General features: G+C 42.3%; 1 protein-coding gene across 11 annotated transcripts in view; it reads left to right on the forward strand.

Moving 5' to 3' along the window:
- Window positions 1-12,452, forward strand: part of myt1lb (myelin transcription factor 1-like, b) — a 137,811-nt gene that overhangs the window by 93,599 nt on the left and 31,760 nt on the right. For 9 of the 11 annotated variants that reach the window (XM_089004202.1, XM_089004210.1, XM_089004209.1 and 6 more), the window contains 5 exons: window positions 311-445; window positions 6,989-7,079; window positions 10,053-10,160; window positions 10,934-11,160; window positions 12,062-12,333. In XM_089004202.1, coding sequence (XP_088860328.1) covers window positions 311-445; window positions 6,989-7,079; window positions 10,053-10,160; window positions 10,934-11,160; window positions 12,062-12,333 — 833 coding nt within the window. The remainder of the gene's footprint in view (window positions 1-310; window positions 446-6,988; window positions 7,080-10,052; window positions 10,161-10,933; window positions 11,161-12,061; window positions 12,334-12,452) is intronic. The other 2 variants (XM_089004204.1, XM_089004206.1) reach the window with 1 other exon arrangement.

The raw sequence follows: 12,452 nt of genomic DNA on the forward strand, positions 1-12,452 counted from the left end.
AACAACTGAATGTGGAATATAAAGAGAAATTATAGATAAAGCGCATGGGATTATAGGGCGTGCTGTTGGCTTTTGGGAAAATTGAATGCCTTGAAGGCCACATTGCAGTCCATAAAACCCCAACCGGATCAAATGTTAGATTCCTCAAAACTGAATAGAATGCAGCCTTTACAAAGTAAAAAATGACAACCCAGCCAAAAGTGAGTGCCCGGGCAGGTAAAAGTAAGAGGCGTTCATTTGACCTTTGACTCTCTGCTACTTCAGCCATCTCAAATTCTTCAGTATAAATATCCAATCTTCCTTCACACAGAAGCTTCCCGCGCCGACAAGAAAGAAAGTCGCTGTCCAACACCAGGCTGTGATGGCACGGGTCACGTGACTGGCTTGTACCCCCACCATCGAAGCCTGTCGGGCTGTCCGCACAAAGACAGAGTGCCACCAGAAAGTAAGCCATCCCATCTCATACCAGCACCCAACCTGCGGCCTTTGCCGACTGTGTCACTCCGCATGTTTCCCTGTGATCACTGCTGAGTTGCACTCTCTGCGTGTGTGTTTGTGTGTCTTCTGAACCGTTCGATCGTGACGGCCTGCAGCGCCACTTCTCTTGTGACCTTTTGCATGCAGCCAGAGTTTTGTTCGCTGATTGCCTGCTTAGTGTGCTGTGGTGATGAAGTATGAAATGAGGACTTGATCTGTGAAATGCAGAGGTCACTGCATGTTTTTGCATGAGGCTCTTTTGCCCATTTTCCAGACATGGGTCATGTTCACTCGTGTGGCCAGATTCATTTTTTTGTCACAACATGATTGGCTCATAGATTTCATTACCTCAACTGTAGAACATATTTGCACAACTTTAAATCAGAGTTCAGATAGCAGCTCTATTTATTTATTCCTTTAGCAAAACACAATGAGGATATTTGTACATTTTCAGTGCGTGCTTGGTTATTTTTTGGAAGACTTTTGTAACTGTAAGAACACATTGAATTTCAATGAAGCTACAGACTATTCCAGCAGATAGAGGCATTGTGGGGAAATAAAACCATAACTTGCTGTGAGTTGTAGTTGACGCCCACAGTGCATTTCCTTCTTTTGTCATTGACTGACGAGAGAGGTTCACAGGGTCAGTCAATATTTGGTCACTTTCAAATGTAAGATGGTCATGCTGGATGTTTTCTTTTGATGATAATGTGCATTACCGTCAAACTGTATTGGAAGATCTCACCCAAAACTTTTGAGTGTGCAAATTTGATTTTGATTTGTTGTCAAATTTTTGAAAACAATTTTAAAACATAATCTCAATCTATTACTGTTGCTATCGTATACTGGAGCTTATTTACCAGGAAGCTATGAGGCTAGGACAGGCATGTCTAAAGTCCACCAAACATATTTTTTCGTCGCATTCAATTATGGCGCATCAAAGGGAAATGCTTGTGTCATATTTCACTATTAATCATCAAGTGAAGTGGCAATAAAAATTAGTGCTGAATGAATCCCGAGACTTCAGCATTGCTATTTAGCGTGGTCTTCCACTTGTGCAAAACACGCCACCGTAAAAGACACTTTGTCATTTATTAATGGACCCAGTGAAATTTAAGATATGATCTGCTTGATATGGAGCACAATCAAAATAAGAGTGTTTTAATAATGGCAAATAAATTAGTTCATATAACAACAGACTTGTAAAGAACGGTGCAAAAGATGCCACTTCTTCATTGACTGCAGATTTTACAATTTCCAGGAAGGTCTTGAGAAAAATACATACACAATTTGGAGCAATTGACCTCAATACTGATCAAGGGGCTCCTAAGGCAAATCCACTGTCACCATCAGAGGCTACAGTAAACATTTGAATAGGATACCAAGGGACATTGTGGTATTTCACATTTCCAGAGCACTTGATTTTTTAGACTATCCAGCATGAAATCGGCACATAATGTAATGTGATGCAAAAGTCCAAATTATTTTCCGCTTTATGGCGCTGTCCAGGCTGAATTTGTATAAAACGTGGACTAGAACCGGGGTCGGGAACCTTTTTGACTAAGAGAGCCATAAATGTAAAATATGTAAAATGATTTTCAGTGAGAGCCACGCACACGCACATACGCACACACACACACACACACACACACACACACACACACACACACACACACACACACACACACACACACACACACACACGCGCACACACACACACACATGCACACACACACACACACACACACACACACACACACACACACACACGCACGCACACACACACACACACACACACACACACACACACACACACACACACACACACACACACACACACACACACACACACACACAATGTCCGAATGTATTATTTAAAATAACTTTGTGATAATACTCACCATTAATATGAAGAGTTTTCAGTTCATCCTAATTGGTAAAAAAAATCCAGCCAAACAATCGGAATGAAATTCAACTTACCGGGTCCGTCGGCGAAGTTACTGCTAGCTAGCCTGCACACTGTTCCTTAGCTTGCACACTTGCTTTCTGCTGTCTCTCACAGAAGTATATTGATGCTAACGTTAGCATGGGGCTTGTCAAGGTGCCACTGATATTCAACTGCTTCATTCATGGTATTGTTTCATTGCAAATTATAATCACTGCAGAACCTTTTCTCACCACAAAGACGAATCCTTCGGTCCATTCAACCTGAAGTGCACGATACTCATCAGGCATATTTAAAACTCGACTTCAATGGCCACCTAGGTCAGTATCATCCAATCAAAATTGCTCTTTGAAAATCAACAGCCACCTTCGGTCAGTATCATCCAATCAAAATTGTGCTTTCCGTCAACTGCCGCCCAAACAGGAAATGAACAGCGAAGAAGCGGGAATATGTATTTAGTTTTAGCGGCGAGCCAGATGCAATCATCAAAAGAGCCATATATGGCTCACGAGCCATAGGTTCACGACCCCTGGACTAGATCCTAGGCAGATCGCTCCTTAGTTACATGAGACAAAGTCAAGACAAAGAACCTCTAAAGCGTATCCATTGACAAACCGCTCTGTGACCATGAAGTAATGTAAGTATTGTATGTATTGCTCGGGTGCGGTGACAGAATCGTTTAAGCCAAAAGGAATGCAACAAGAAGTGATGCATGAACAGATGGGACAAAAGTGCAGCTTTTGACCACAAATATTTCAGGATGTGCAACTACTGCTCTTCTCACATTCATCTTTATGACCTATCATTTTGATTATTTCTTGAACGCATTACTTGGTGCTGCATAACCACTTGCTGCTTTTAAGGCAGTATTGAACAGTGACCCAATATTATATTTTAGGGAAATAAATTCACAGTAAATAATACTAATCAATGAATAAGAATGAAAAGAAATGTGCGGAATGTTGTTACATTGTACAAAAGTTGACACAATATAACTGTCAATATGAAAACGTTGAAGCCAAAGAAATGCATACAATGTGATCCGTTTGTGTTGCAAAGTCAAAGCACGTCCACTCGCAACATGCTTATTCAGTGAGTGACACATATCAACAGCCATCATGAGGTGATACTCACATACATATTGTACAATACATTCATGTAGGGCACTATTGCCACAAGTATTGGTACCCATCCAAATCATCAGCTCCAGTTATTTTCAGGGCACTGGGTGTGTACAATCAATCAGCTAGGCATGGAGACAAAGGCATGTTTTTTTTTTTCACAAATATTTAGAGGGAGTGGATCACTCTCAGGAGCACAATGAATTGCAACGTGAAACCGTGATAGGATTCCCCCGCACAATAAATCCAGTCATGAAGTCTCCTCACTCCTCAACATGTCCACAAGCGACTGTCAGCTTCGTGGAAAGATTTGAGAATGGCAAAAACTCAGCCACGAAGCATTTGACCAAATAAAAGGACACTTTCTGCGGAGTCAATCGCGACAGACTTCAAAACTTTATCTCGCCTTCTGAATGGCTCAAATACAGCACACCGAGCTTCACGGAATGGGTTTCCATGGCAGAGCCCCTGCATCCAAGCAACACTTCATAAAGTGCAATGCAAGGGGCCAGACGAGGTGGCGTAAAACACATGTTGCCGCTAGAATCAAGGAAAGGCGAGACGTGCTTCCTGGAGTTACAAATCATGCAGTATTTCTCCATGATACAATCTGATCTCTCGGTTTGGCGCTTGTCTGACTGCATTGTCTGCCCGCGAGTAGAAAGTTGTTGGATGGAGATTACGATGTGGAGTTGTTATTCCAGAGCTGTCCTTGGGCAACCCCATTGAAGAAAATCTTCAATTCTTCAGCATAACAAGAGCGTTTGGAAAATCACACTCTCCCAACTTTGTGGGAACAGTTCGGAGATGGCCCATTCCTCTGCCAACATGACACAAAAACAAGGTCCATGAATAGATGCATGGACACATCTGTTGTGCATGATTTTGACTGGTCTGCAAAACTCATTTCTTTTAAAAAACTTTTTTGAGCGAGTTTCGTGATTCAAACATCAGGGTTATCTAACAAGACTTGAATTTTGCCTTATTTTACAACCCTGTCCCTAACTTGCTTCCCTGTATGGCTTATTGATACTGGAATTTTTGAAACTACCCAAGTTACCAATTTGACATTATATATTTTTTTATACAGATGTTAAGAAACTAAACATAGAAGAGTGTGATGATCAATTTACAAGATGATACACTTTTGCGATGTTTTTTTCTGAGTAGTGCAACCTTCCGCATCATAGAAAATCTGTTACACGTTTACCTTCGATATATCTCAAGACCTGTCCAGTTCCTTCTTTTTAACTTTTGTTGCTAACCTCGGTACAATCCAGGCAGGAAAACTATCGGCACAATGGGACTGTGCGCTGCAGTCGCCACCAAATTGCTGGTGTGGGTGCTTTTTTGTAAGCGGGAAACTGATTGAGAGACTCATGGGATCACCTTCTGTTTCTATAGCCTCGTACTGGGTAGTTTTGTCATATCGTGACAAGTTTACAAATAGTACCGCACAAAAAGGGGGGTGGTGGCAAATAGGTATGACTTTTGAAAAGATAATTTTCACAATATTGTAGTGTCCAATCATACGTACAGATTAAACAAAATGAAGTTTGACAAAATGTGTTTTTTAAACTGTAACTTTTAATAATCTGTTATTGAAATATTATCATGTATTCAAAAAGGCTGTTTTTGGATTGCAATAAATCTCACAATGCAATCTCACACTTATATTAACTCATTCACTGTCACTCCTGATGTTTATTTCCCTTCCGCAACAGGGCAGCATTTACTTTTTGTACAGCCGCCCCCACTTTCAATGTAGATAACTCTACAACCAAGTAAGTTCGAAATAAACTTTTTTTTCTGATGAAAGAAAAGAGTCTAGGTTTTCTTACGCTGCATTGAATGTTGATGTAGTCCTAATACTCAATATTCAGCGGGCCCTGGAATTTGAATGAAAATAAAAACCCTGGCACCGGAGTGGACACATTTTTTCACATCTGGCAGTGAATGAGTTAAAGATGACACAAATGATGGTGAAATTCCCAAAATATCAATTTTCTAACAATACCAGATCAAAATCCAAACTGAGATGATCAGCTCCAGAATTCACAATCATGACATGGACCTAAAGTTGTGGTTAACAAGTGGTTTTGCCTTTGCTTTTGGTGCTCAAGGACGCACAGGTCTAAGAGATTGATCGTGCAGCCTCATGACATCAAAAAGGTGACCTCCGTCAAACGTTAAGTCACTGCATCGTCACCCAATCACTACCTTCCTGTCAATACATGCCCAATCATCTCACACAAAAGAGAGTAAGGATGACAACACACAGCACAAGTGACTACCTGCAGGGCAACCTCAGTGACAGACCATTCTGTTTTGCTGTCGATGCATTTGCCGTTCAAGATAGATTGTGTTTTGTTCATGCAATGGTTTCATTTAATTGGGAAATCACATGGTGCGGCCCAGACAACTCCTTGGGAAATGTGAAAGATGACGATTAAATTATATCTCAAATTCATTAATTTCCTTCACTGCTCATTTTTGTTTTCTCTCGACAATATTGGTTGAATTGATTGCTAGTTTTTCCAAGTCATTTGCTCATGTATGACGCCAGGCATTTGTATGGCATGTATGAGTCTTGCATTCCTTCCCTCTCTCCTCCCTAGCGCAATTTGATTAAGACTATTTTGTGGTGCTTCAATTTCCTTTCTCTTTGCAGAGGGCAGGACATATCTGGGATATGCATAATGTATTGGCTTGTGGCAAGTTGAGGTGGCAGGCTTTTTCCAATTACCTGCACCGAACACCAATTAGTATGTAAGGGAAAGAGGATGATGAGGGGTGAAAGTTTAAGGGGGTGATAATGATGAAGCCCATGCCGATGGGGTTTGGCCCCGCATGGCCCGGTGTCGAGACGACTCTTCCCCGCACCCCTACTTGCAATGCTCCGACGGCTCATCTCAGACATCCATAGATCATTAATCTAATTGGCTGGTTGCCACGGGGCGTGAGACAGTTATGGACTGTTTTAATGGTAAGCGGTACTGAGCACCACGCCGTCTACACTAACGTCGTGCCCGTGATACCAAAGCGCAAATAACAGAGGGAAAGGATCGTCTATTGATTTCAAGACATGTGTTTTGCATGATTGTCTGCTGTTGGTCGAATCTGCTTTCGGCATGGCCCCAATTCCCTCGCCTCCGTTTCTGTGTCTCCCTGAACCTAAATGGCTTCTTTTTATTCATGACTGTGCCTATTGCATGAATATTAATTTGAAAGGCTCGGATAAGTGGAAGCAATATGGCGGGAAACCTTGCCTGCCCTTTCAAAACTAGCATTCATTAAAATGAAGAAGAGGTCATTTGGGTTCACGCAGGCTCATTTCTTAATGATGTTTATAATGCCAAGCTCACACACTAATAGAAGTCATGCGTGGTTTCGAGGGGCTCCTAACCTTGCGTGTTTCTCACTCCTGTCTCCTGTCACTATGAAGTTGTGGCTATGTATGAGAACGTTCTTAAGTGTCCTACACCTGGCTGCACTGGACGCGGCCATGTCAATAGCAACAGAAACTCCCACAGAAGGTAAGTGACAGCCTGCCTGTCAGAAACGGGCTTGATCCATGTCCTTTTTTTTGGGATCCTATTTCAGTTCATGTGGACATGAGACCTTGAGTTGACTTTTTCTTCCATCCAATCCTTATTTTGTGTGCTGATTATGATCGTATTGTTCGCTTCAATGAGATCGTTTATCCCCCCACCCCAACTCCATCAGGGGTGTTGTGTTGTATTCATTATCAGTTGATGTCTTTCTTGAAATATTTGGTTTTATCTGCCACATTTTGCTCAAATCGTGATGCATGCACATGGAATATTTGTGTCATTAAGTTCCAATTAACATAGAGTGAGGACACATACATGTAGTTTGTTGATAATGTTTTGAAAGAAAATACTTATCGGTATTTCTTATATATTTCTTAAAATCAAATGCTGAGCATCTGCAGTATCATAGAATGTAGTGCAGAAAAGGTTATGGATGGTTTGAGCAATGCAGAATGCAAAATTTCCTGGAGGAAAATGGTTAAACTTTGTAAGAAAATAGAAATAGCACTATTAGCACAGAGCTATTAGGTCTTGGTCACATGTAAATCAGGGTCTGCAATTTGCCATGTAAAGCTCGCCTAATACAGTGCTCATCACAAGAAAGTCAGCAGGACAGGGCAGGAACAAGATGAGTTGATAAGACACAAAGTGCCAAGTGAAGCAAACAAAGCCAGGTGGAGTTAGTCAACAAATATGGAACCATTGGTTGGGTAACTAATTAAAAAAAAAAAACGCTTCACCCTTCGAGGGCATCAAATTACGCTGTGGGTACAGAAGTGTGAATCATTCATCAGACCCTGGTAGATAAAATATGGCATCTGGTGCAAGTTTGGTAGGAGTAACAAAAATAGCTGTGTTGTCAGATGGGGTGAGGTTACAGGAAAAAAGGAGTCGCCCACAGCAGATGCTCGGGGAGTTCAGGAATAGCACCAGCTATTAGCACCTTTCTGCCACTCAGCCGGGATGACAGAAAAGGTGCAGACCTGGGAAGACCGCAATGGCCCCATACTGTGCTCAGTGAATTGGGTCGGGCGTCAAATGGGCACATGCATCCACATGAGCCATAAACTTTCACTCTTCCTATGGAAGAAACGAAACAGATTTGATGCACAGACACAATTGTGGCCGTTGTGTGGCAGGTGCTCATGCGTGCAGCTGCATATTGGCTTCGGGTCACTGTCAAAGTGCATTTGAGGAGACCTGACACGTTACATTGGGCAGAGCAGTGTTGAGGAAAATTGAGGTTAAGGACCGGAGAGTGTACTTTTGGCACATTTTGCCAGTCAACTGTCAGGACAGTTGCACTTTGTCCCAAGCCATTGCAGGTATATTCCCATACTTGCATCTATTCTGTATGTAGAGATATTATTATTGTACAATTTACTTATTTACTCATATAAGGGCTTCATGATGAATCTTTCACAGAATAAGTGAATCCTAGCGTGGAAAGCAAAGTGCAGAGGAAAACTTGTTTGAACTTAACATCAACATCAGAGATCAGACACATACAGAATGAAAGGCTCATGGCCCCTGATCTCACAAATGTTCCCCTTGACAGATGGAATTTAAGTACAGTATACGTAGTGAATTTTAGAGAATAGGAAGTGCACCAAGTGGTTAGCACAGCTGCCTCACACTTCTTTTTGGGGTGTTTTGGGGTTACAATTCCGATTTTGTGCCTGTTTTCCATGTAGAGTGTGAGTCTTGCACATTTCAAAATTATGAATGTTGGGTTATGGTAGATCATGGTTGAATGGTTATCTCCCAAAAGTCCTAGTTAGTTACCTCTGATGGTGGGCAAATGAGGTAAAAGCGTGAATTCAGCTTTGAATGATCAATGTAGAAAATGTTATAGAGCTGATAACACATTTACCGATTAAGTTTAAAATCTTTGTTTTTCCCACAAGTTGCCATTCTGAAATAAAATTCATCTTTCCGTGTTCACGTTACACCTGCGCCCTGGGTATATTTGTGTGGGGAACGAGTAGCATGGTTAGACTTTCACTTCCTTGCACATTAGGGGCATGATCAGAAATCACCTCTGAGGGGAAAAAATATTGTGTCATGCCTGCCCATTGGTGTGAAATTGAGCGTGATGTGTGCATTTATGATCACAGTCGGGATCGACTCCAGTTTATCTGCAGCCCTCATTTTACAGGGCAGCTAATGTTTGTGAGGGTGTGCACACAGGGCGAAAAAAATGATTAGTTTATTTGTTTGGTTGGTTGCTTGTTTGTTTATAATAACAATAATACATTTAATTTCTAAGCGCCTTTCAAAACTCTCATGGACACTTTACAGTCACAGGAATTTTTGTGCGGGTGAGCAGCGGCAGCCATTCGCGCCAGCGTACACTCTACCCGGAGGTAACACAGCAGCAACGTTATGAAAGGAAAAGGAAAGAAAGAAGTAGATAAACAAAATACAGGAGCTGCTGGAAAGGCTGCCACTCTCGCGGCGCCATCTTGAAGTAAAACAAAAAAATAAATAAATAACAAATAATATGACAACACAAAGACACAGAGTCCTTCATTCTTCAGCACTTGCTGTACCCTCTTTGTGACACAAAGCATTTCTAGATGAAAGAGGAGGTTTACCCCATCGGGATTTGTTCAAAGTTGCAAACGGTCGGAAAGATCTTCGCCAACATTCTGAACAGTTACACTTTTCCTTTTTGCAACAGAATTTTGAACATGACTGCATGAAACAAGTTCATTTACAATATGGCAAAATCGATGTATTAAATAACATTGTGCCCCTCAAGAAGAAACACACAGGCTACTCAAATCAACATTATTCCAGAGATGATGTGAAGCAGCCAGTTGAGAATGAGTTTGTCAGACAAGCCGATTAACAATTAGCACATTTTCAAAAACTCACAATGAGCTCAAAGTCCCCACTTCAAAACAGTAATTAAGATTTTGTAGTGTGCCAATGTTGACACTTTTTTTTCAGTCTGTCTGGTTGCCCCATCGCTGCAGCGGAGAAGCTGGCCAAGGCCCAGGAGAAACACCAGAGCTGTGACGGCTCCAAGCCCAATCAGGCTTCTGACAGAGTATTAAGGTAGGACCGACTCTCTTTTCTCTTATTCATCATCAGGTGGCCTTCAAACAACAGTCGTCGTCATAACTTCTGGCAACTTCACAGTGGAAGATAAAAAGATAAAACTAGTGTTTGTTCTCCCATTTGATGAATTCACATGAATGGTTTGATACATGTTCTGGCTACGTTGTCATTGAGGGAGTTCCACGTTTGTCAGATATCTGTCACAATGAAATGTTTCGCTTCTTTTCCCCGTGTATTTCTGAAAGCTGTTCAGGTTTGAAGTGCTTTTTGTTTCATGTTTCATCTTTGCGCGAATATTTTCAAAAGACTGTGTTCATTTGTCTCCTCACTATTGAAGACAAATCTTGATTCCTTTAATGCAGTCAGTCATGTTTATTACGCTGTTGCACAGATTTTTTTTTGTATTACAGACTGTTGAAAAGTCATACACACGTTTCCGGCTACATATCCAGTGTTAATGTGCATGAAATCATATGTAAAACAATTAACAATTGCGAGTGTAATAAAAAGAAATAAATACACACAATGTATTTTTCATTGGCAGTGAAAGTGAAGATATGCAAGCATTGGCAAAAGGAGGGAAGATCCTTTCTCTTAAATGCAGCCATTTCCAGCATCATCCTCCATATTTCAATCCTGGAGTGTTGCCCAACAGTCTGCACTTTCCTTTTGAGTCTGCCTGCCAACTTTAAGCCAAATTCCCTTCTCCTATTTTGGGCAATTTTCAGTGGCTCGGTCCAACTTCCACCCCCTCGTCATTTATTTTCCAGGCCTATGTGCTTTGTCAAACAACTGGACTATCCTCAGTATGGTGACAAGAACAATGTTTCCACCAGCACGCCCCGATCTAACCTGGCCAAGGAGCTGGAGAAGTACTCCAAGACCAGCTTTGACTACAGCGCTTTTGAAGGCACCAACAACCATCAAGTCTATGGGAAGCGGGCCATTGCACCCAAGGTTCACGGGCACAGAGAAACCTCCCCGAAAGGATTTGACGGTAATATGTCATAACTAATTGAACTTGCACCTTCCACTTTGTCTGTAATTAATACAGCTGAGCTGTGACTTCACAACTAAGCTGTGATATACAGTAAAAATGCATTGTATAGCAGAATCAGAAATGTGCAGTCTACAGCAGCAATTTGAAAGGGGCGTGAGAAGGGTTGTGACAAGATAAAAAACAAGATATTCTCTCTCTCTCTCTCTCTCTCTCTCTCTCTCTCTCTCTCTCTCTCTCTCTCTCTCTCTCTCTCTCTCTCTCTCTCTCTCTCTCTCTCTCTCTCTCTCTCTCTCTCTCTCTCTCTCTCTCTCTCTCTCTCTCTCTCTCTCTCTCTCTCTCTCTCTCTCTCTCTCTGTATATATATATATATGACCGAGAACGACAAAAAATTCTTGCATACAGACAGCAATATATTTGGAAGATAACTAGCCTAATGAACAGTTGAACCTCAAGCTGGTGGAATTGCCTGTTGTCCCCATCGTGTATGAAAAAAAAAACATCCAATTTTTGTTTTATCTTCACAAGGATGCTTGAGCGTGTCCCAGCTGTTCTAGTAGTAGGCAGGGAACACCTTGAACCGGTTTCCAGCCAATCGCAGGGCACAGTTGACAAACAACCACCCACTGTCTCACTCACCCTAGGGACAATTTAGAGTGCTCAATCAGCCTGCCATGAATGTTTTTGGCATGTGGGAGGAAACCGGAGGACCCGGAGAAAGCCCACGCAGGCCTGGGGAGAACATGCAAATGCCTCAAAGGGAAGCTGGAGCTGCAATTGAATCCAGTACCTCTGCACTCTGAGGCCGACGTGCTCACCATTTGACCACCAGGCCGCCTGTATGAACACAGTGATACATAAATTCGAATTGATTTCTCACTTTCTGCTATGTGTCCCGCAGCCAAGCGCTATTGCAAGAACTCCAGCTCAGCCAGCAGCACCACAAGCACCTACGCTCCCAGCAGCAGCGGCAGCAGTCTGAGCTGTGGAGGTGGAGGTGTTGGAGGAGGTGGTGGCAGCAGTGCAAGCAGCACCTGCAGCAAAAGCAGCTTTGACTACAACCACGACATGGAGGCTGCACACATGGCCGCCACGGCCATCCTCAATCTATCTACGCGCTGCCGCGAGATGCCCCACGGTATGGGAGGAAAGCCCCAAGATCTGTGCTCGCAGGTAGGTGATCAGAAGATATGACAGCAATATGGCCTTTAGAATTGTGTGTGTGTGTGTGTGTGTGTGTGTGTGTGTGTGTGTGTGTGTGTGTGTGTGTCTGTGTGTCTGTTTGTGTCTGT

This window comes from Hippocampus bargibanti, linkage group LG09 (assembly GCF_051943395.1).
Source record: "Hippocampus bargibanti isolate YZ-2025 linkage group LG09, ASM5194339v1, whole genome shotgun sequence".
In the NCBI taxonomy this organism is placed as follows: domain Eukaryota; kingdom Metazoa; phylum Chordata; class Actinopteri; order Syngnathiformes; family Syngnathidae; genus Hippocampus; species Hippocampus bargibanti.